Consider the following 24,514-nt stretch of genomic DNA (forward strand, 5'->3'; position numbering starts at 1 on the left):
AAGTGTAGGTGAGATTCCTATCTCATACCCGTTTGTATTCCCATGCCAGACCAGATTTTCTGGGAACTGCCACCATCAGCATATCTGCATCTAAGTAAATGAGTTTCATCCATATGTCTCCTTCACACAGTGTGAGAGACAACAGCGTGCCAGGGCTTGAAGAGAGAGCGCCACCAAAAGACCTCCAAGTTCAAGAAGCAATGGGCTATAGAGTGCAAAAGTGGGTGGCAGGCAGTACGTGAAACAACTCTTTTACAAGGCAGAGGGCACAAGTTCACACTGTGAGTCTGCTGGGGTGATTTGTAATAGGCGTGTCCTAAACTCTGTTGTCAGCCTGAGTCCCACCCTGCAGGCAAATCAGGTGTGCGTATCAGTGTACAGGGATAAAGCCACCAGTAATGCCTGAATTATGAGTTTCTTGGAGCAGCCTAAAGGATTTGTATGAGTACTTTTAGAAAAAGACCAGGGCTTTATGTTCCTCTGATTCTGTTTTTACCACGAAGGAGCACCCTTACAGGACATCATTAAGGGACATCCAGCTTGCTCTTCAATTTCTTCAGATTTCAAGCTGCCTCTTCACTCCATTCTGGACTTTTTCCATTCTAACCACACTGTAGAAGCAGAATCCTGCAAAATGGCAAGCGTGTCTTTTCCTACTCTTACTCGTTCCGTGTCAACACACTGGCACAGGGTTGAATCAGATATGGGAAGCCTGGGTTCTCTCACCTCTGCCACTGGTGTGGCCTCGGAGAGTTGCCTTATGGCATCCAAGGCAGGCTGCTGCCTCACTCAGCACCTAGTGCTGCAACCAAAACCGCTGCACAAATAAAAGATCATCCTTGGAAAAGTTCTGCTTCTCCGGATGAGGCATGCAATGAAATAATTATTTGATGCATTCCCATCCATTGTGCCCAAGGCAGTAGCATTTAATTTTTTGTGCTGATTTGACCACGCTGATCCATTCATTAATACTGTGTCTTTTGCTGGTCAGTAAGTAATTGTGAGCCTAGCCACTGCTAGAAAAAAAAAAATTAGATATTCCAAGAATGCATCAGCTGAGTAACTGGGCTAAAATTGGATGGCCGTTCGGGCTTGTTTGCAGCCGGTTCCCTTTACTATCTGCTGTCTGTAATGTGCATCTGGTCTGGTGCATTACGCGACACGCTTTCTGCTCCCTGTTTTTTAACTGAGAGAGAGAACAAAAAATAAACAGAAGAATCCAGATCCAACAACGACAGGGACGGTCATGAAAAATCACCGCCCCTTTTTTCTTCGTTTTACATCCCACAGCCTAAAGAACCTAAAGAAGTGAAGAACAGGCTGGGGGAGGGGGGGGGGGGGGGAGTGGAGGGGGGCTCGATCCCCCAGGTTTAGGCCAGCAGAGGGACCCCAGCGTGACGCGGGGACACCGGGCCTCGGCCACGGTGCAGTGCGTACCCGTACAGCCCCTGAGTCACGCCAGGGTTTGCTCAACCATATTTTATTTTATTTTTTTATTTATTTTGTATTCTATTTTTTTATTTTATTGTATTGCATTTTATTGTATTGTATTGTATTGCATTGTATTTGTTTTGTATTTTTTTAATTTAATTTAATTTAATTTAATTTAATTTAATTTAATTTAATTTTATTATTTTATTTTATTTTATTTTATTTTATTTTATTTTATTTTATTTTATTTTATTTTATTTTATTATTTCATTTCATTTCATTCCGAAGACAAAACCCGCGATAAACGAACGTAGAGGCAGCCAGCCACCACCCCGCACGTCGGGAGCTGCTGACACGCGCGGGTCAAGGTGGGGGTGACACGAGTGGGAGGGGGCGGGGACGGGGGGGTGCCTCGCAGAAGCGTCACAGCGCCCCATTTGCCGGCCGCGGCTCCTCCCGCAGCTCGGCTCGGCTCGGCTCGGCTCGGGGCTGCGGCGCCGGGGGCGTTTTTGGGGGTTCGCGGAGCGAGCAGCAGCCGTCGGGAGGGCACGGCGGGCCCCGGCAGCGCCGCAGCATGAAGTTCCAGTACAAGGAGGACCACCCGTTCGAGTACAGGAAAAAAGAAGGGGAGAAAATCCGGAAGAAATACCCCGACAGAGTCCCCGTGAGTGTGCCGGGCTCGCCCTGCAGCCCTCGCCATCCCCCCCCGCCCGCCGCTGTGCTTCTTTTTAAGGGGGAAAAAAAAAAAAGGGGGAAAAAAAAAAAAAAAACGGGATTAGTAAAGATGATGGCTACCGCGATGTTCCGATATTAATTCCAGACCGCGTTTTTCTTTATCGCGGACCGGTAGCTGTTAGGTTATCGTATGTCGGGGGCCGTGATGGTGGGTGGGGGTGCTGGGGTGCCGTACCCCCTTTTGTCAGGCATCCGCAGTGGCTGGGCGGCGAGATCGCCCTTCATCTTTTTATGGCAGGCTGTGTGCGTGGGGCTGGGGGTGGGGAAGGAGCTTACCACTCGCTCTGAAAATGGAGGAGAACAATGAGCGAGATGCAGAAAACAAGATGTACACCCGTCTCAGCAGGTGCTTCGCTTTTATTTTTATTTTCTGGCGTTTGGCTTGGCACTTCAGTGTGGTTTTGCTCTGTCCTTTTCCTTCCCAGGTGAGAAAAAAATGGTAGTAAATGGTCCTTCTTAGTCTTTCTGCCCTCCTCTTTAATAAACTGTGGAAAAAAGGTCACTTGGAAAACAAGGTCATCTTCTAGCTAAACTGGTCCATAGGTCTCTTTGGAATGCTGGTGGAAAACTCCTGGCTTTATAATTACTATTAATAATCGCAAAGCAAAAATAGCAAGATTAGTTGTGATTTTTTTTTTGGTCCTCTTTTAATAAACATTTTGCAAATGTTCTTTCTCTCCATCCCCACTGGAGAGGTCTGTCCTAGATTTACTGCCCAGGGGTACAGTGTGCAAGTGAAGTGAGACTTCCCTGTAAGTCTAAGGGCAAGGGGGAGCAGTTATTCCAGAGGTCAAGACCCTTTTTCATCTTGGGAGTGGCCCACAACTATTTTTTCAGAAGTTTTTGGAAGTCGGAATTTGGGTGCATTTTGCCCATCTGTTTTGGGGGCCCCTGGCATAGCATGGCAGGTTAATCATGCATCGAGTCAGTGATTAAGTACATGCCGTTCTGTTTTTTGAGACAAGGACCACAGAGGGCTCTGCAGGTCAGGAGTAAGACAAACTGTAAACTGAGGATCAGCACGGCAGATAATGCAGGAGATCATGATAGATGTGTCTGGAAGAGCTGTGTGGGGAGCCTAGGACCAGACCCTGTCTGGCAAGAGGTAAGATCTATATAGAGGGCCATCTGCAAAGCTTTATGGAGAAAGTCAGGACCAAAATAGTAAGGTGAGCTAAGTTAAGGAGCTGAGGAGGAGTGCAGACACCTCATGGAGAGGCCCAGATGTGGATTGCTAGGGGAAGCTTGTTGTCAGAGCTGCCCATGGAACAAATGAATGCAGCAGACAACATTCTTTGCATCACTTCCACCTCTGCCCTTCCCAACAGCACGATCCTTGAAGATGATGTCCTTTTGGCTGCTTACGCTGCAGTGCCCTGATACATCACAGCATTTTGCTGAGATTATAATGTTGGCACAGTCCCACATTTCCACAGTCACCACCCAGCAATAACAGATAAGGAGATAATCTGTATCTGCCATTTGGATTTTCTTTGTAGGTTTGTCAGTGTGTGTGAAGAAACCTTCAGAAGAGATATTTGGGTTATTAGGCACATTGACTACAGTTGATAATCTATCAAAACACATCCATTCTTTTCCTGCTCTTCACAAGAGGGAGATCGCTCTCAAGCTCAGTGGTGATTTGATTTGAATCCTTCTTAGTGGTTTAGAAGCCCCAACACTTTCACCTCATCCTCAAGCATGGCATAACTTGAGGTACCCCCATCTTCTTTTCCTTATTATCTAGCGACCAAGCTACATGCCATCCTTTTGAGTCAGTGTGGTCATATCACTGCTACTGCCTAGAAGTTCTGCTTGTCTCTTTTTGAAATCAGAGGCAAGAACTAAAAGTTTTTCTCCACTGCAATTTATTCTATTAGATATTGCCTTGTAGGATTTGAGGGTAAGAAAATAGGCAAAGTGCTGTTGCTGCTCAGCCTGCACCTGTGCAGCAAGGCTGTGGAACTGGCTACCCTTCACAATACTTATCAATTGCCTCTTGTATGGAAATGCATCTCTTACCACAAACTTAAAAGAGCTCAATTGCCTTGTACTGAGGTGCTTGAAGTTCTTGAACTAGCAGAGATTACTGCACTTCTATTTCAAAAATAAACCTAGAACTTTCAGGGTTTTTTGGCTGTGCTGGCAGCATCCAAATGGAGCACAGTGAAGAGAAGTCCAAGCCAGCATCCCTTCTGTGTGACATGCTTTGCAGATATTCACTTGCGTCTCTGGAGGAGAGTTTGGCTGGCATGGCACTTTTTCCAGGCTAATACACCAAGCTGATCACTATGTTTTTTTCTCTGACATAGTGTCTTGCTGATGTGGCACCATTTTGCTTCTAAAGAAGTCTTAGTCCACAGCAGTTCAGCTATTGTACAGCAGACATACCTGCTGATTATGGTTGCCAAAGGGCTATGGGAGCAGGAGGCCTTAGAAATTAGTCCCACAGTGTCTCATATGGATTATGTTCAATCATGGGGTATAGTGAAATGAAAAAGTTTAGAAAGTTTAGGAAATTCAGCTTCTTGTTTAGATGGTCAAAATGGCTTCTGCAGAACAGCAAACCATATAGATTGAATCATGTAATATATCTATACTTGTTTAGAAATATGTGCAAAAAAAACCTGGCAGTGCCTGCACTTCTTTTCCACACATGCACGGTATTTCCATGCAAACATACCTCCAAACTCTGGAAAGATTTTTGAGCCTTTTCATGGAAGAAGGTCAGGTCACTTTGGAATTCTTCCCACTTCAGAGGTAAACATTTTGCCTAGCTCTCATAACAAATATTTTTATGTAGCAGAAGATCTCTTTGCCTCTTTGACCTTAAAGCTGCTGAACTTACGCTTTTCTATGTCATATAATAAGGATTAGTATTTTGTGTCAAAGGTCTCAGTAGATCCACATGGTACCCGGTTTTATATTTATTATTTATTTATATGAATAAGGAAATGTACATAACTATATCAAGTAGGGAAAATAATTATCTTAATAAGAGATATGAGTTTCAGGATAGAAGTTAACTACATGAAGAATTGGGGATTAACAGCTCCTTCCCCTCTTCCCCCCTGCCAAAAAAAAACACAACCTTCCACAGTAAGCTGCAGTTTCTCTTTAATTCTGTGCTTCGTTCTAGAGCATTCAGTATGGGTGAACTTGGAAAGTAGGATATGGGACTACTGGGACTAGGGCTGATTTTGTGCCAGGCAGTTTAGAAATGTAACCTGGAAACAGTTCAATTTACTTGTGTTCATGTATTGGCCTCCTGGTAGTTCCTTCATACAAAATTAACCTGCATTGGGACCTTCAAGGTGACCTGATTTTTTTTTTTTTTGGTTATTGTAGTTTATTTTTATGCCTATTCCAGTCTCTCTCTCTTTTTTTTTTTTTTTGTAAGCACACTCATTGTGCTTACTGCTACATCCCAGGTTCCCAGCACAGCTATTTGTCAGTGATTTGCAGTCTTCTTCTCAGCTGTCTATTGTTTAATGTTGTCTATTTGTTATAGATTAAAGAAATTTTTAAAGGTCTGCTAGCACCAGCTCTCTAAAAGGGTAATATCTCTTCACACTGATGCTTTTTTCGTCCATTTCCTTTTATGATAGCCGTGGCTTGTCTCTTGCTTTCTGTCTCTCCAGGTAATTGTAGAAAAAGCACCAAAAGCCAGAGTACCTGACCTAGACAAAAGGAAGTATCTTGTACCTTCTGACCTCACAGGTAATAAAGTCTACCTCCTTTCTTTCTGATTTTCAGTGAGAAGGTTTTAGAAGTGCTTTTTTTTCATACGACCATCACCTAAAAATATCCAGGCAGGCTGAGCTAAGCATCTTATCATTACCCCAGTTTACTTAGCTATACTCATTATATTTATGCATTTTGCAGTCTGGATTACCAGCATGCAGAATTGTCTGAGATGTCTGAGGTGTACCATTAACTTAACTAATATGCACGTGTTACTGCTGACTTCTAGCTATGATGAAAATGACTGGATTGTGTGTCATAGGCAGTAGCATAAGTATCGATCAATGATGACTTAGCTGCAGCTCAGGTTGCCAGAGGCTGTATCCTTGTTGCAGGAAGAGACAAGTTACTGAAAGAGTGTCATAGTTTTCCACCACCGTGGTTGGAGTCATGGCCACAAAGTTCCTTTTCTGAGTGGTCATGGACATATAGTATGTTTTTGTTTTCATTTGAGAACATGAATGAGTTAAAGAAACAGCTTTTTTTTTTCCCTTACAGTATAAAATTGATTGCAGAATACTTTCTTGTGGAAAATAGCTAAAGCAAATAAGGAATTTATTTTCAGGAATTATAAATATATTTACACTCTGGCAAAATTCTCCAAGGTGTTATTGATGTATAGGATTCAAAGGTTAAGCAAGTTAAATGTCTTTTCACCAATCCCTGCAGTAGAGCATTTCCTACCATAGTAGGTGAGGTGTGGATATAGAGGATGTAATGGCCTAAGATGGCATAGAGAATTTGCCAGCACTGAGTAGGATGGCTGCTAATGTGGTTGCAGTCATGAAGTTCCTACTTGCTTTTCCCCATTGGCCGTTTTTCCTTATTTTTTTACATATAGTATGTGATTTCCACGGCTTCTTTCCCAAAAGAAAACAACCATGTTTAGGATAAAATAAAGCAAAAAAGAATAAAACAAATAAATTAAAAAAATAAAAAAATGAAGGTCTTTCTGCATCTAAGATGTTCTCCTCTGTTCCTCTTCAGTTGGGCAGTTCTACTTCTTAATCCGAAAGCGAATCCACCTGAGGCCAGAGGATGCGCTGTTCTTCTTTGTCAATAATACCATCCCCCCCACCAGTGCTACCATGGGCCAGCTGTATGAGGTAAGCCTGGCCCATCTCTTTCTCCTCTTGTTGGAGTGTCCAGAAGAACGCATATCCTCACTGAAGTTCAACTGTGCACCACTCAGCTGACAGTAGGTGCAGCTTGGCCACAGATCCCTGAACATGGAAGCCCTTGGCCTGGGCTATAATCCTTCATCTCTTCAGGAAAATTATGTTCTGCGATTATAAGGAGGAGTCCAGGGAGCCTAGTAATTGTAATTAATTGTTTGCTAGTTGAAAGTGATGTTTTATCAGGTGGTGAATAGTTTCCCCAGCAGTTATATGTTTGGTCCTACTACTTTAACAAGCTATTGAAACAAACCATTTACCTGTATTTCAGATGCACGAGTGTCGGGAGCAGGAAACAGAACATAAGCACTATCTTTCCTGTTTATACAAAAGAAATTTCCTCTTAGCCAATCTTAGCTGATTTCTCCTTGATTTCTCCATTGACTGTGCTGGTGTGTTTTAGTATGAGAGCTCCAATTTGTTGCTGCAAGCCTTATTTGACCAGATGCTTTTTAACAATGACTGGACAATGTGTATATAAACTAATGAAGATAATATAAGATTAGCACACACAGATCTGGACATGGAGGATGAAAGTATGTCTAACTGTCCAGAGCTGAGATCTGGACTCTGTTTCTGGCATCCTGCAGACTTTTTGTGTCCATGGAATCACTTAACATCTGTTTTACTGTCCATATATAAAACAGGACAGCGGCTTGTTAAGGTGTTCTGAAAAATGACGAATGTAACCACATTTATCAAACACCAAAGTATGCAGAGATTATTTTTGACATGTTAAAGCCCTCCAAGTCACTCCCCCTGACCTTAAGGCCGTACAGGTGCTGACATTCTGCTGCACAGTCTGCAACAGTCAGGGCTGTTCCTGTTGCGTGTTTTCACGATGCTCTGGCTGTGGCTTTTCTAGTAAATCCGGTGTGTCCAGAAATGTGACATGTCTGCATTTAGAGGCAGAGCTGTGGCCAGGGAGCATTGTTCCACACATTCTGATGTAGTGGATTAGCCCTTCTTGTTACAGTGATCTCCTGGTGGGCTTTTTCACATGTAGTGAGTTACAGGGCTATGGTTTGTTACTTTCTCCCTTTCTTCCCTTGCAGGATAACCACGAGGAGGACTATTTTCTCTATGTGGCCTACAGTGATGAGAGCGTCTATGGCAAGTGAGCGTCAGCCCCCCAGGCATGCAGGCGAGATGGACTGATGGAACTGATTGGGGGGGGGGGTTGGAGAGGAGGAAGGACAATGCTTGAGAAGAGGGGAAGAGAACTGGAAGTGTAATACATGCACAAATGCTATCACCTTCCATGCATTAATTATAACCATCATTTTTTAATTGAGGGGAGGGAGGTTAAGGGTACAGTGAATGAAAGGGTGAACTGATAGGCTAGCAAGGAGTGCTGGGTTGAGGAGTGGGGAGACTCCGCTGTTTGTAGTTCTTCTGTTGCCACAGCTGGAAGCTGTTAGCCAGGACTGGAGGCTGCTAGACAAACCAGTGGAGCTCCTGGAGAGTGACTGCACAGGACGGAAATGGCCATTCATGTGTAACCCTTTCATTGGATGAGGAAGGCATGCCTGGAACATGCATCGTACACTGACCGTGTCACACCTTACCCATGGCACAGACCACACTCCTATGAGCATTCAGCAAGCTGTGAAATATTTCATCCTGCCCATACAAGGCTGTCTTCTGCTGACAGTCCTCACTCCAGATGCTACCTGTGAAGCATTACAAGACTACTGCATTTTCTGTCATTTCAGCAGTTTTAGAAAGGATAATTCTTGAGGGTTGGGAACTCCTCAGCTGTGAGACATAAAGATTGAGGGGATGGGGGAAAAAGGAAGGATTTTTTTTTTCCTTTATTGCTTTAATTGCAAGTGCTGGACAAAAAAAAAAATGAAACAACCCTTTTGTTCTTTTCAGGGAAGCCAACTGCTAAACTTACAAGCATAGGGCTAGAAAGGACCTCATGAGAACAACTAGCCCACTCCAGCTCTGAGACAGGGCTGAGTATACCAAACATGACTGTTCTTCCAACTTGTTCTTAGTGAAATTCATGTAGGTGGATCCTGGAGGCTGCTTAGATAGCTTGTACCAGTTCCCAGCTAACCTACAAGTGAGAGAGCTTTTCTTGCTATCTAACTATTCTCCTTTGCAATGCATTAAGGTGATTAATTACTAATGGTCTTGTTATTGGTGAACGCAGAAAATTAGCCATCAGTGTTGTTCTTGTACCAGTCTGCTGCAGATTTGAAGATAGCAGAAGTCCTTTGGGCTTAGCCTTCCCTTCCATGTCTCATCCCTGTACAGATCTTGCACCACTTGCACAAGCAGAAGAAATCAGTCCCTCCCGTGTGTCTTTTGCTGGCTTTTTGTGATTGGACAGCAGTGCCACTCTGACACAAGAGAGGTGCTTTTAGACATGAAGGGGAAAAGATTCTCTGTAGATTTTTTATTTAATTACTTTAAGCCAGTGTTGTTCTTAGAAAGGTACCAGATAGATTCTGTCCTGTGTAAGCCTTATGCTGTCATGCCAAAGCAGTTTCTTCCTGGTGGCACAAACAGCAGATTTTCCCATAACTGCCATAACTCTGATGAGGGGCTGGGGTTTGCAGAGTGAGCTGACGTTCAGGAAGGTTCTGGGGTTTTACCTAAAGTCAGAGAACTGGACCTGAATTACTGTAAACATTCCTAGATTTAGGGGAGGGACCAGGATGGAGGAAAAGACAAGATAGATGAAGAAGACAGTTGGAGTCCAAAATAAATCAAGAGTGTTTACTATATATACATGAAGAAGTTAAATCCCAGGTCTCTGTTCCTCAGAATTGAGAGGTCAAGATGAGCGCTTCTCGGATTATGGGAAACAGGAAATCAGGTTTCAGGCTTTTTTGACTTGTTCCACTGAGTTGTACATGGCAGAAAGCAGGCTGGGAGTGTGAAGCGGGAGTCACTGACAGAACTGTGTGAAGGTCAAGGAGGCGGTATGGTAGGGCAGGAGAGTCACTGACTGTGTGTTATGGAAAGTAGCAGATGAATGGCAGAGAAGGGAGGAAGTGCAAAGGATCTAGGCAGGGTAGTCAGACTGGACAGACAGAGAATGGGGGGACAAAAGATGAAGTAGGTGGGTTTCTACCTGTTTTTTCATCCAGAAGTTCAGGTTTGCTGTTCCATCATGTGTTCATCTGGAATAAATGTGTCTGGATGAGTTGTACCTACTGCCAGCTTAGATAACCAGTTTCTGCCTGCAGTGTTCAGTCCTGTCTTACTGGCCCGCTTTCTTCCAATGGTCAGACTCTTTTCACATCCTTTGAGTGCAAATCCACATCAGTTTCTTGTTTTAGGAAGTTCTGAATGTTCTAAAGCAGAGAACAAACCCAGAAGGCTTTTTAGGGTGAGAGACAAGATGGGGGCAGATGGTGTACATCTCTCTGCCACTGTCCCACTCACTCACATGTGCTGCTAAGCACATGGTTGTGTATTGTCTCAAACTAACCCATGCTTAGGCACACTTGGGAGAAATCAATTGGAATCTGAGGTGTTTTTTTTAAATTGTTCAGACCTCTACCCTCTCACTGATGGGTTTATAAGTGATAAGTATGGGACTAATCTCAGCTGTTTGCTGCATTTAGAGTTTACACATTAATTTAGTTATTTTACGTTTCTTTTAACTGGATTGTGGCATTTACTTCTGTTTTTGCGCGCTAGTCCAATATTGTACAAGGTAATTATGGTAATTTCCTTTTGAGTTGGTTAGCTGCAGATTCTTGTAAAATAAAGTTCATATTACTTGAGCTAAATCAGCCAATCAATAAAGATGCATTTGAAAACCACAGATTTGGTCCAAAACAGGTGGCTGTAGTATTTCTCCCCGCATGTATTCTTGTAAATAAAGGGCCTGTCCAACTAGGGCAGCTTTGTCAGAACTTCTCACTGCTATTTTTTCCCTGCCCAGCCATCACTGGACTTGGTCCTGACCCTGACCTGTGGATGGGCTTTCCATCTGGACTCTGGGCCCACCTCACCACTGTGATGAGCCTTGTGGTCTAGGCTGGTGACTGGGCCTGGCCACCATTCCTGGGCCTGCCCCGTGCCCCCCCACAGGGAGCTGTAGGACAGGCCCTGCCCTGTGCTGGCTGTACGCTCCCTCTGGCTCCTGGTCCTTTGGGGCACCACCATTCCTCGCGGCCCCATGACATCTTGGGCTGAGGTGGGGCTCCTGGGCAAAGGCAGAGGGCACGAGGGAGGGCCAGGCAGGCAGCTCAGCACCTGGCAGCGTAAGCCCAGTCCGCTATAGAGAGTATGCTCCCCATCTCTTGGGAAAAGAAGGGACAAGGAAATGTAGAATTCACTGAGAGGTAGGCCTGCAATGGCAGTAGATCTGGGCTTCACAGAACCATGGTATCACAGAATACCTGAGGTTAGAAGAGAACTTGGGGGGTCATCTGGTCCAACCCTAGGGCCACCTAAAGCTGTCTGCCCAGGACCATGACCAGACAGTTTTTGAATATCTCCAGGGAGGCAGACTACACGACCTCTCTGGGCATACCCTTATGGATAATTGTATGCTGAGAGGAAAAGAGCCCTGATGGGAGTGGGCAAGCCCAGCAGGTGCTGTCTGCTCTTAGCACAGCCACTCCAGGTTGGGCACATGCAGAACACAAGGCAATGATGAAAATCACGCAGCTTCCCCCACCTCACCCATCCTTCCAGGCTGTGGGGCCAGGCCAAGCTGGGCTCTGGAGCATGCCTGTCCCGCTGTGGCATCACAAATGTGGGTTTGTGCAGGTACTGCTAGCCAGGATGGAGCCAAAGTACTTGTTATAGGTTAACCATGGTAGGCAGCTAAGCACCACAGTGTTGGTCCCTCACTTCGCCATCACCACCTCCAGTGGGATGGGGGAAGATGAAAAGCATGAAAAACTTATGGGTTGAGATAAAAATTATTTAATAAGTGAAGAAGTGAAAGAGGAAAGAGAAAACAAAATAAGAGATGCAAAGTTAATCACTCACCACTTCCCATGGGTAGATGGACACCCAGACAGTTCCCAAGCAGAAGATGTCTAACTGACCTAAAACCCCTCGTCTCCCTGTTTATTGCTGAGCATGATGTTACACATTATGGAATATCTCTGTGGTCAGTTCAGGTCACCTGCCTGACTGTGTCCCCTCCCAACCTCTTGCACACCTCCAATCTGTTCAATGGGAGGACAGAGTGAGAAACAGAAATCCTTGACACTGTACAAATACTGTTTAGCAGTAGCTAAAACATGGATGTGTTATCAGCACTGTTTTGGTCACGAATCTAACATACAGCACCATACAAGCTACTATGAAGAAAATTAATTCCATCCCAACCAGACCCAGAGCTGTGCCAATGCTGACAAGGAGCAACCTTCAGCTTTTGCCTTGCAGTCCATGGCTTCTGCAGGCTGCACACGGAGTGGGCGAGAAAGTTCCTATAAGCACCAAAGTCAAGAACTGTAACACTGAAACTCACAGGAACAAAATTTATTAGGCCCAAGAGGATATTTTCTTCCCCACTGCGTAAAAGGTAAAGCCACTGCCAGAGGTTTTGCTGTTTGTAGAGGTCTATCAGAGACAGTAATTCATCCTGCACCATGTAAACGCAGAGCCTACCCTTAGCAGAGCTTCTGTGCTTATAAACACCACCGTGACTAAAACAAGTCCCCTCTGTATAGCATAATGGTGCTGTGACTCCAGCTAGACAAAGATCCGCTAAACGCTTATACTACCCACTGAAATCATTCAAAATAGTTGCAGTTTTCAGCCTTGAATTTTAGCTTCAAATGTAGTCCATGTTTTACTCTTTAGATTATGATGTTCTCTGCTGGCTGAAGTAGAAAACCACTAAGGAGTTGTATCTGACAAACCAGACCTCTCCCACTCCCTCTCTCACCCTTTTCCTAGGAAAATGGTATATCAATGATGCTTGTCTGCCATGCTGCTTGCATGTTTGTGTCAGTGCCATTCATGAAAGGAATAGCACACTTGCTGAATATGGTATAACTGATTCATATCTGAAATGTTAGCCTATGCTCAAAGGTTGTCACCTTTATTCTCCTGTGTCATGCCAATAAGGTTATAAAAATTGGATTTGAGCAAGGCCTGGTGGAAACTAAGGGCTCAGCTGGTTAAGAGAGCTTGAGTAATTCATGCACTGCATAGGTCACTGTCACTGCAGCTGGGATCCTCTCTCCAGTGATCTTGATGATTCTTTATAAAGAAAACATTCTCTTGGGACAGAGAAGATCAGAGAGTATCTAAGGAAAAAGATGACCTTGGGAATTAGGGCGTCACAACACCACCATGAAGCAGATTTGGACTAATGTAACAGGTCCCAAATTACATTAAATACTCATATTTTCATTCCCATAAAACAATCATGTCCAAGATGAAAGAAACACTGAAATAAAACTACCAGAGGGAGAAACTTCAGCTCACTCCTGTCACTCAGCCTCTGACAATCAAACACTCCCCCAGGATGTGCCACAGAGCGTGACTAGAGAGCTCATTGCTGCCAGGGCACTTGTGGGACTGACCCAGTCTCAGAGACCATGAACAGCGACTGCCCCAGCCTACGCTGCCAATGTTTAGGAGGATGTTTCAAGTCCCATGGTATTTGTGTTCCTGGAAGCCTGCATGAGCATAGCTTATTCCTGGCTATACCTGTGTTACAGGAATTAGTTAACGTTCTCCTGAAAAAGCTGGATTTTGCAGTATCTTTTTGTGAAGTAAGGGTGTGATTCTCCCTGATTTTGCAGTCTGGCCAACGTCATTTGGATATTGTCTTTTTGTTTGGGCTGTTAAGAAGTGCTGTAAATAGTGATATATGAAAACAGCAGGAGAACATTAAGATTCTCATTTTCAAATGAAGGCATTGCTAGAACTGTATTAAGGTGGAATGCACTGGATTAGTAGCTGAAGGAAAAATTGATCTGATTCATCTCCTGTAAACTTTTTATTTTTATCTTGCACAGCTTAGAAGAAGTCTTTGTCAGGGCCTAGGACCTTGTTCTGTTGTTCATCGACAAATCCTCTCTAACCATCTGAGCAGTCTTCTGCAGCGTCCACACCCCACTAGGGAACCTGGAGAGCTTTCAGGAGGTAGTGGTCCATGTTACCTATTGCAGGACATTCTCTCACTCCTTGGTGTGCCTAACTTCTCTTGAGCAAATTCATAAGATATTTTTGGTCAGCATTCCTCCTTGTCTTTGCTAGTTTGCTATTTGACATCTTTGGAATAGTCGTCCATGTAGCACTGTACCTTTAGGTACTGACATTTACATCCACTGGAATGTAAATCCGTGGTGCTTGCAGAGAAAGTAACTTTTGGGTGAAAGCATCCCCGTTCAGTGTTCACAGCACGTACAACCTGTACATGGCAAGTCTCACAGCTGCCACCAAATCTACAGCCTGCCTCCTTCCTGCTGGAAATCTGGCTTTTCTCTCCCTGATATGAGCTCTTCTGCCACTGCTCAGCACCATCAATGCCAGTGACAGAGATGCTGACAGAGAGAGCAGTCTAGAAGCACAAATGGTCTGCAAGAGGGTGACAGCTGCCTGGGGGATTTGAGAGTGTCTCCTAACATGTCAGGGAGATCAGCAGTTGAAGCAGTTGATGGTATATATCCTCGTCCAAGCAGAGTTCTCTTCCATGAAGTAAACCCTTTACTTTTTGTTTAGTTTGTAGCAGAGACTGATTCTGCCACTTCTCTCTTCCAACATCCTCTTATTCCTCCACTAGCAACTGCCCTTTTTCCCCTGAGAGTGCAGCAGGGTTTGCAGGAACAGAAAGCACACCTCACCCTTTGATGTCATTGCCTGTCCGGCTGCCTTCTGTCTCACAGGAGGTGACAGAAGGCTGAGATTTGTTCTCATCCAGCAGCATCCACCTCCATTACCTGGAGTTAGAAGACACTTTGCTGCCAAATATGCAGTGAGCAGGGTAGTGGGAAATGGGGGAAGAGGAGAAAGGATGAAAATTCATCACATCAAATAGACAAATGGATTGCACATCATTCTCATAAGAAATACACATCCATGAACACATCAAACACCACTTTGACCACATATGCAGAAGCATAGGCTACATCCTGCACCTCGTGCTGGAAATACACATATGCACCTCTTCCACCATGCCTCACACTGCATCAAATACGCATGTATCTTCACATGCTACACTGGCCACAGTACAAACATTACCATTTTAAAACCCTGGCATGTCTTTAGTTGTATCCCACACCATAGTGAATTTACATACATTCCCATAATACACCAACAAAAAACATATGCTTCCTACGCCAGGCCATATCACAGCAGATATGCAAAACAATACCAGTCCAGCATATCCAGCTGTAGTGCTAGGTAAGCAGAAGGGATGTAATGGAGACAGTGATATATGCTACACACAGGATATAGTTCAGCTCCCCACACAGACAGCACATATGGAAAACATTGCAGAAATGAAAGAAAAAAGAAGATGGACACACACACAGAATGTGACACTTTACGTGCCTGGAGTATAGCACATCTGGACAACTGAGAAAGAAATACAGCAAAACTTACCACACAGCTGTGCTCACAGGCTTTCATCCAGCCCTTAGGATGACGGAAAAATATACCCCGTGCAATAAAGTGCATTCAGTGCAACTGGAGCCAACACTCATGTGGCAAAATAGGCCATAAAGAAGTGGAAATCAGCAGGAAAACATAGGATGGAAGAAATGCACAGAGTAATATACAGTCATGGGCTTCAGGTGGTTACAGGACAATTTACATGGGCAAAAGGAGTGAGAAAGGAACCTGGAGTGATCAGAAGATACCTGCAATCTACAGCTACTAAACACCTGCCTCTTTTCTATGGAGTGCCAGGTCACAGGAAACCTTGGAGGAGAGGAGCCCACTACCTACAGCTGTACTTCAGAGGTGAAATAGTGGTCCCTCTTTCCTCTATCATTTTCAAATGAAGATGAAAAATAGCGTCTGGAAAAGCAGGACCCTTCTGATAGGGACTGGAGTGGACTGGGAGAATAGGATGGAGGCAAAACTAGAGTATTGGCAGTTTGTGAAGAGCAGATGGCGGTGGTAGCCTTGCAGAGCAAGGTGTGGGAGGAGACTAGTGGAAGGGCTGCAGGATATGAGTGAAACTGGCAGAACTGTGTGGGAAGTGCAGCACTGGAATAAAAGAATGGCTCCAGTGAAGGAGTGAAAAGATATAGATGGCTTAAACTAATAGGAAATGTATTGCAGAAAAAATGTTCTTCTAGATCAGGTGTATGGTGGCTCCAACAGGTACTTGTGCATTCAGATTGCTGGAACTAGTAGTAGAATGACAATTGCACATAGAGCTCATTTGCAAAGCTGAGCATCTGGTGAAGCTGTGGTTATTTAACTGCCTCTCTCTCCATCTAGTTCTTTCGTGCATAGTCATTACTACAGCCAAGCTCCCTGGCATCACACACAAACGTTGTGGCAGGGTGAGGAAGTAAATAGTTGTCACAGGCGTGGTCCCTCTTTTTCTTAAGAGGTATTCTTGGCCCATGAGCAAAATAATCATATAGTCAAAGGAGTCAATCACCATGTACAGTCAATCACCATGCAGATATGAAGGGTGATAGAGCCAAGAGAAGGCTTCTCACCCTGGAGAGAAGGCTTAGCGGGGACCTCATCACGGTATTCCAGTACTTTAGGCACTAAGGGTGCCTAAAAGAGGATAGAGGCTCTCTCTTCACAGAGGAGAAAACGGTTACAAGCTGCACCACGAGAGGTTTTGTCTCGATATAAGAAATAATATATATATATATTTCTTTACAATGAGAATAATCAGCCATTGTAATAACTTCCTCAGGGATGAGCTAGAATTCCCATCAGAGGGAGCTTTCAATATTCTTGTGGAAGGGGTGCTAGATAACCTCATCTAGGCTCCCTTTTCCCACAAAAGCCTGAGCCTGATGATCTTTCAAGGTCCCTTCCAACCTGCACTGGTCTGTGGTTCTATTTAGGAGAGATCAAGCTGAATATAGCAGGCAAATGCATTACTTAAGAATGTAAGTGAAAATTATGTAATGATGCTAATTCAATTAGAATCTGAAATAAATATTTTTCAATTTTACTGTGGTTGTTCAGAGGTAACATTGGAATATTTCAGGTCTCATGCACATTTAATTTGCTCCAAGGGACATAAAACAGAAAAGGAGCAGTGATGGGTCTGATCATATTTACTTTTCATTATTTTGGATTTATTTGGCATGTTTCATATGATAGTCATTAAAAAAATACTGATCTATTCAGCCTCACAACAGCCCAGAAAGGTAGTACTTATTGTCTCCAACCTGCAGATGAGGAAACAGAGGCACAGAGATGTGAACTGTCTTGCTTTATGGCCACACAACAAATTAGAAGCAAAGTCAGTAAAAAAGAAAAAAAGAAAAAGAAAAAGAAGAAGAAGAAAACAAACAACAAAAAAAGCCTTATTCCCCTCATCTCTAGCACTTCTAGTAACAGGATTATATCCACCAGACAGAAAATTTGAAACATGGATTTTGTATATCCGTATTATCTTTCATTAATGAAAGAAACTCCTCATTATATTTGCCAACACAGCCACATAACATTTTGGTGTTCTGCCATTTGCAGACTGGAAAAGCTCTGATTTCTTTGCCAGAACCAGCAACAAGAAGGTAGCTCCTCTTCTGACATACTGCCAAGAAAACACTGCAGAATTGTCTTTGAGCAACAGCTCTATTCAAAGCTCTTTGATACATTTATCAGTGCCTTCTTTCTCTCGAACAAAATAACAAATCACAGCGCAAGCCTGGGGGAAAAAAAAAAAGTGCATTTTCTTCTTGTCATTTGCATTTTGTCAGACTTTTTGGCAATTTACAAGTATTTAGTGTCTGTTCTTCTATTCTATTATGGAGATGCTTCGTAAAATTTGCAAAAGGATTCAAATGATTTAGAAACCTCATAAAAAGTATACACAAGGTGAACTAGTCTAACCCAGGGCAAGTGAAACAGAAACCTCCTAGCTATCCTGGTTTTCAGATAACTGTTAAAAGTATTTTCTTTTACAAACTTTTGTTTCAGTCAAATTACTCAAACAGCCACTGTTTACGTAAGGTATTTATTTGTCTGCCTGATGGTGTGAAGGAGTTGTGAATCTCCAAAATGTAGAAAAGGCATTGAAAAGTCATCCTACTGGACAGATTTAGTCATGTTAGTGCAGGACCCAAGACACCAACATCAGTAGGATAAACAGGTATGAAGTCCAGAGGCTATAGCCAAAACTTGACTCTTCAGGGGTTTACAATATGAAGGAGAATATCCTTATCCTTTCAGGTAGACTTCACAAAAGCTCTGTTTGTTGAAACTACCAAAAGCATGAGTCAAATTAATATAGCCTCCCAATGTAAAGAGCAAGACGCTCTTTTGTCCAGCCCTGCATGCTGACTTTTGTACTGGTCTATCATAACTGTAGGAAAAACAAGTGTGAGGCTGTTTGGTACTAAAGCATTAGTCCCTGCTGTGTCTTTCTGCTGCTGGAATTCTGCACTGCAGTGTTTGCTGGAGAATCTGGACAGATGTCTGAGACATCTTTTTTCCCATTCAGTCCAGAAAGAGCATTGTATCCTCTCATAGGACAGCTAGGTGCATGGCTGTCTGTCTCTGCATATATATTTGAAGGTACATGTGTGCTACATGTGATGCTCTGTAAGTTAACAGCAGTGATATATTAAAAAAAAAAAAAAAGACTTCAAATGTTATTCCTTTCTTTCATGCAGTCTTTTGACCTTTTAACCCCATTAAAGACCACTCTTATTATTTCCCAGAAGGAAGGGAAAAAAAATGTGGGTTTGCTCCTTTCCAATCCACTTTTCGTTTTGTAAATGTCCATCGTCTTTCCAACTTCTGCCATGCAAAGAGCATCACATCAGCATTGCTCACCGGCATGTCAGCACAGAGAGCTAGGGTGGCAAGGACAGTAACTAATAAACTCCCCTGGAAAGGGAAGTAACAAAGAGCCTTGAAATGGAAGGGAAAAGCATCAAAAGAGACATAAAGGACTTAGAGTGAAAGAAAATTTTGAATGCTTGATTCTGCTTTCACTGACACTACTGAATAATTTCATGTTAGCAGACTGCATTAGAAAGCAGAGACAAGATTCTGCTCTAAACTACATTCGTGGCACTGAGATTGGTAGAGTTGCACAGAGGCAACTGACATTGATATCTTGGCTTGTCTGCAAGCACCAGCTTAAAGTGTCTCTCCTACTCCAGCAAAAGAACATGTAATTTTTAAAAAATAAAATAAAATAAAATAAAATAAAATAAAATAAAATAAAATAAAATAAAGTTTTATTTGTGCTAAAGACAGTTCTAAGCAATTTTTGTTTTCCTGTTGACTGTAACACTTTTTTAACTTAGTCAAAAACATTTGCATTAAAATACTTGGGAGCTGCTTCAGCCAAACCTGTGCATTATTACTAAATATTATTCAATTTATCTTTTGTACAAAGAGATACTAGTAGATTTCATAATTACCTAATTTCATTATTATTTGCAAACAGAACCAGAACAACAGAATTAATTAGCTGGTCTGACCTACCTGTGTAGAAGATTTGAAGACAAACAACAATATACCAGTCAAGGAGAAATTAAAAAAAAAAAAAAAAAAGGAATGATTTTAGCGTTTTTCTGACCTGATGAAGAAAAATGAAAGTAAAATATACATTAATTTAAAACACCAAGATAGAAGTCTGAAGAAATGTTATGTTTAATTGAAGGGAAGGTTTATTTCAAATAAATCATTTGCCGTTAGTTAATTGCTGTTGGCGAGCGAGCAACATTTTAAAGGTCCAAAGTGCTAAGAACTGTTAGGTCTGGCAGAATGCTGCTCGTTCACATCTACTCCTGTAGGAAGCCGATAAGCAAGGAATATTTTATGCATATGATATTTTCTTTTACTTTCCAAAATAGCTGGAAAAAAAAAATAGCACTCTCATAAGTTCTTAGATGAAAATCAAGTTGAAAATTCCACTCCAAAATATTGCTGAGTATTGGAATAAGTGGATATTCCACACTTTTGATACCTAAAATGTTGGAAAAATTGAAGCTTTTTGTGTCCAAGAAAAAAAAAATCTGTTTCTGTCCAAAGGTGATTTTTTTTTTTCTTAGTGGGAGGTCAAAATGAACCCTAGAAAGGTTTATGGTGGTAGTGTGCAAGTCCCCATCACAAATACTTTAGCATATTGGATGGTGCCGAACTCCATTCATATTTCACTTCCCATTTCAGCCATCATCATATATCAGACTGGAAAATGCTGTTGAGAAGTAATCAATATTGGATTTTAGACTGGATAGATCCCACTCTATGACAGCCAATTTAAAAGAATAAAAAGCAAGTCTGATGCCTCTGCTTTTGTGCTGTCAGCAGGGAAATGGTGCAAGATTTAGAAAGCAGGCTGGGAACTAGGTGTTAAAAAATGATCTGGGTGCACTGATATTTTATGACAGGTCTTATTGGCCAGCAAAGCATTAGACATGATCTGCTTGGCTAGGTGTGACACATGTCCCCACGTCAGGGTGTTTGCAGCCCTCAAACTCCTATTGAACACTATATCAGATTATTAACAGATGGCTGTTAACAGCTCCTGAGAGCTTCCCCCCTACATTTCCAAGCAACTACGCCTTCAGTGAAGATGTCTGCACAGCTTTAATTATCCAGGCCATCCAAAGAAGTCAGATCACAGTGCAAAATTCTTTTCTGGCTTTGTGACAAATACTGTCAAATTAAGTGGACTACAGCTACAAATCTTTACCAAAGAGTTGGATTTTCCACACTTTTTTTTTTTCCCCTCCAGGGTTTTGTTTCGTGACACTAAATACACAGCAGGACTGCTTCAAATTATATGCTTTTGTAAGAAAAATTCAGCCCCTTTTAGGCTTTTAACATATGCCTGGCTTTCTAGAACAGAAAGCTAATAAGGTTTCCACAAACCAAGTCATTAGGAGAGATCATCAGGTGGCATAGTGCTTGTATGTGTATTTGTCAAAATTAAAAAAATATGTATATTTAAAAAATCAGGGTTTAGGTGTCAGTCTAACAAAATTGGAAAAAAAAAAAAAAAACAAGTAGGTCATGGACTAGTTTCTCATCTTGATGTCTGTGATAACACATTTTAACAATACCCAGGTAACCACTTTCAAAAACAGAACTATACTTTTGTAGATTTTCTTTCGTGACCACCCTCCCCTGCATTAGCACCTTTTCTTAATATAACATCATCTTTATCACACCAATGCCTTCTTAAAATGCATTTGATCTCTGTGCTTCCTGAAGAACTGGGGACTGATGGTCACATTCTGTTTCTGAATTTCTGGAGGACTTGTTAGTGTTAGGTCAGAGGTTGGACTCAGTGATGTTGAAGGTCTCTTCCAACCTAGATGATTCTGTGATTGTGACTCTGTGAATGCAACATGTTCTTTCCCCGTCCCCATCCCTCTGATGCCCAGTGAAGCAGCTCAGCAGTGCACAATGCCTTTACAACAAGACTGTGCCAAAATATTTATTTTTGTCTTAGAATGTATAAACATTGGTTTTCCTTCCAGAGCCCAAGTAATTTCCCACCCCTACAGTGCTGTCAGTATAATTTGTGGATCTAATAGTTGTGGTAAAGACACAAGTGCTAAAGTGTGGTAAAGGCACAAGTAACTCAGACCCATTCCTTTCATTCCTCAGGCTCTACAGGGAAAACGGGTAAGAAATTTCATGTTTTGAGAAAAGACTGGTATATTCATGAGGTGTTGTCATACATATTAAACAGTAGAGTGCTCCTAAGAGGCTGCAACAACACCCAGATGAGAGGCATTTACATGCCCAGAGTCCTGCCTGGTTTTCTTTATGTTCTACTGGGGAGAAATATGGAAAACAACAGTATTTATCAGAAGGTATTTGAACCACCTTTACTATATCTCTCACATGCTGTATTAGTTTCTGTAAGTCAAAACAAATAGCTATTAAAGAAAACCAGTGAGCACAAAGAAGTAACATTGCAAAATGTTTATTAATTACTTTTGAATTGATTATATTTTTAAAGTAAACTCCTTTTGTATTTATATGATAAGCACAGTCACAGAAGGGCTCTCTGATTGGAGAGTAACTTGCAGAGTGTGGAGTAGGGCCAAAGATGCTGTTTATTCTGTACTGTAAGGTACAAAAATCTGGAAAAATGCTGAAATGCCTGCTGAAATTTTTTAAATTTTCCCAAGCTGACGGAGATGAACATTTTGAAAAGCAGAGAGGCTACAACTGCTGTAGGATTTTTTTCTTAGGTATGTTGTATCCCTCAGCCTTAGTCTCAGTAGCGTGATTTTCTGTGCTTATTGTGGGGCTTGCCTTAGAAAGCCTTTGTTCACAAATATGAGCTAGTGCTTACGTATAGCCAAAGGAACAAGGGTCTTCTGTTCTGAAAGCAGCTTGGTGTCCTATGCAATCCTGTTTCATTTGAAATCTGAAATTGGAATCAGGAATCAAATATAACTTTTATATTCTGCTACAAAAGGCACATTAAGAAATGGTACATTGCTTGCTTCTCTAGGTAGACCTAGCTGTCTTGGAGTTTATAGGGATTCAGCATGCAAGGAGCAGATGGGAGAGCTATACCAGGCTCTGCTCCTTCACAGAAATCTGTATACAGCAGAGAAAAAAGCACTTGCAGTTAATATTCTCCAAAGAGAGAGCCCAAGAGTTGTCATTGCTGCTGTAGTTTGCACTACATAATACATCCCAGGATTGCTTCATAGCCCTGGAAATGGGGGCTAGTAGGCACAGAGGGTAAAGACCGTCAAAAGGAAGAATTTATGGACATGGTACTGGGAGCTGGGGAAGACAAAGTGGTGACAAAGGAGAAAAATAAGAAGCAGGACAAAGACCATATCAGTGACACTTTCCTGATTGATGTATGTAGACCTGGGACTTTGGAGAAGTTTCTAGACTCCCAGTCACTCAAAGGAAGTATACAGTCTGTCTAAGGAAAGCTCCAGGTATCCTGAAACAAGGATTTCCGTTTTAAACAAATACTCCTTTGACATAAAGAAATCTAGTTATGTTTCCTGTTATGTGTTCCCTTAACTCTTCAACAGCGACTAAGCTCCCAGCTCTACACGATGCATTGCACATTCCGATAGTATGCATGTCTTCATTTTCTACAGCAGACACTAAGGTCGATGGTGTTGCCAACCATTCCATTCAGGGAAGTGGCTGAGTCACCATCTCTGGAGGTCTTCGTAAGAAACGTGTAGATTTAGAACTTAGTAGCATGGTTTAGTGGTGGACTTTAGTACTAGGTTAAAAGCTGGGCTAGATGACCTTAGAGGTCTTTTCCGAACTGAATGATTCAATGGTTTTATGGTTCTATACTCACCTCCTCGCTTTGCTGCTTTGGATGGTGGGTGGACTACTTGGTAACAGTACCCCGCATGTCATCATCGACAATGTGATGATCCCCACATTTCCCCCATGGCACTCTGCAGAGATTCACCATTTCTCTCCGTTTACACCTCACAGAGTGTACTCTGAGCAATAATGTGTTGCCACCCCTGAAACCTCTAAATCTTGGTGACACTGATTTCTTTATGGGGAAAAGGAAATGCTAGCAGCTTTCTGAAATCCTGTGGGGGAACAAACAATATCTCACACCTCATTTTTGGTAAGTAGATCCCAGGGAAAAGGCCATGAGCGGTGAGTCCAGGACAGAGACATTCTCTTCTGATTTAACTGATAATGTTTAATTAAAAGCAGTACTTACTATATAAATTCTGACCTAGAGCTCTTCAACAAAAGTCTCACCTTGCAAGCCTATGAAAGGTCCTATGAAAGGCTACAGATATCACCCCTACAACATTCTCATTTTGCAGCAAAAGGAAGACTTCTGAACAGAAAGAAGGACTCACTCACTTTACACACCTGTCAAACTAACCCCAAACAAGCTCTCTGGCAGAGCAACACATTTCAGATTTCACAACATGAAACAAAACAGTTTGCTGCTGCTTTTACCAGCACTCCTATACAGAAAATTTTGTAGACAAGAGATTCTTGGGGAAACACGGCCTCATTGAAGTTAATGCAGAAAGCACCTTATAAAAAACACATACTTCTAAAGCCACTTTTATAAAGTCTTATACAGTTCCTATCACAGCTTCAAGGTGTAGAAATAGTAATATGAATTCTATTTATGAAATAATTTATATTGTAATGATACTAATGTTATGGTGTAGTAATGCAAGAGCCTTATGATCTGTGAAAGTGCCTAGAATTGTCTGAATCCTGTAAAAAAGTAGTAGAATATGTACTTAAGTGGATTTTGTCAGAATTCCTTGTAAAATTATTTGCTTTATTATTAAACTATGGATGGAAGCTGACTGTACAGAAATGTCTTGGAATAAATTATGCAGCCC

The 24,514-nt window shown here is 42.3% G+C and overlaps 1 protein-coding gene across 4 annotated transcripts; it reads left to right on the plus strand.

The window, feature by feature from the left end:
• The first annotated feature begins 1,882 nt into the window (after nucleotides 1-1,882).
• On the plus strand, nucleotides 1,883-24,514 carry LOC310892204 (gamma-aminobutyric acid receptor-associated protein-like 1). Of its 4 annotated transcripts, none has more exons than XM_083819631.1 (6): nucleotides 2,203-2,591; nucleotides 3,127-3,271; nucleotides 5,808-5,886; nucleotides 6,898-7,016; nucleotides 8,141-8,202; nucleotides 8,476-24,514. In XM_083819631.1, the coding sequence occupies exons 1-6, from the start codon at nucleotides 2,470-2,472 to the stop codon at nucleotides 8,504-8,506; spliced, it is 558 nt and encodes a 185-aa protein (XP_083675757.1). In that variant the 5' UTR covers nucleotides 2,203-2,469; the 3' UTR covers nucleotides 8,507-24,514. The 4 variants fall into 4 exon arrangements, with proteins under 4 accessions (XP_083675759.1, XP_083675757.1, XP_083675756.1 ...); XM_083819630.1 differs by having other exon boundaries at nucleotides 2,411-2,591; nucleotides 8,493-24,514; XM_083819632.1 differs by having other exon boundaries at nucleotides 2,442-2,512; nucleotides 8,493-24,514.

This window comes from Anser anser (genome assembly GCF_964211835.1).
Source record: "Anser anser genome assembly, chromosome: 1".
Lineage (NCBI taxonomy): Eukaryota > Metazoa > Chordata > Aves > Anseriformes > Anatidae > Anser > Anser anser.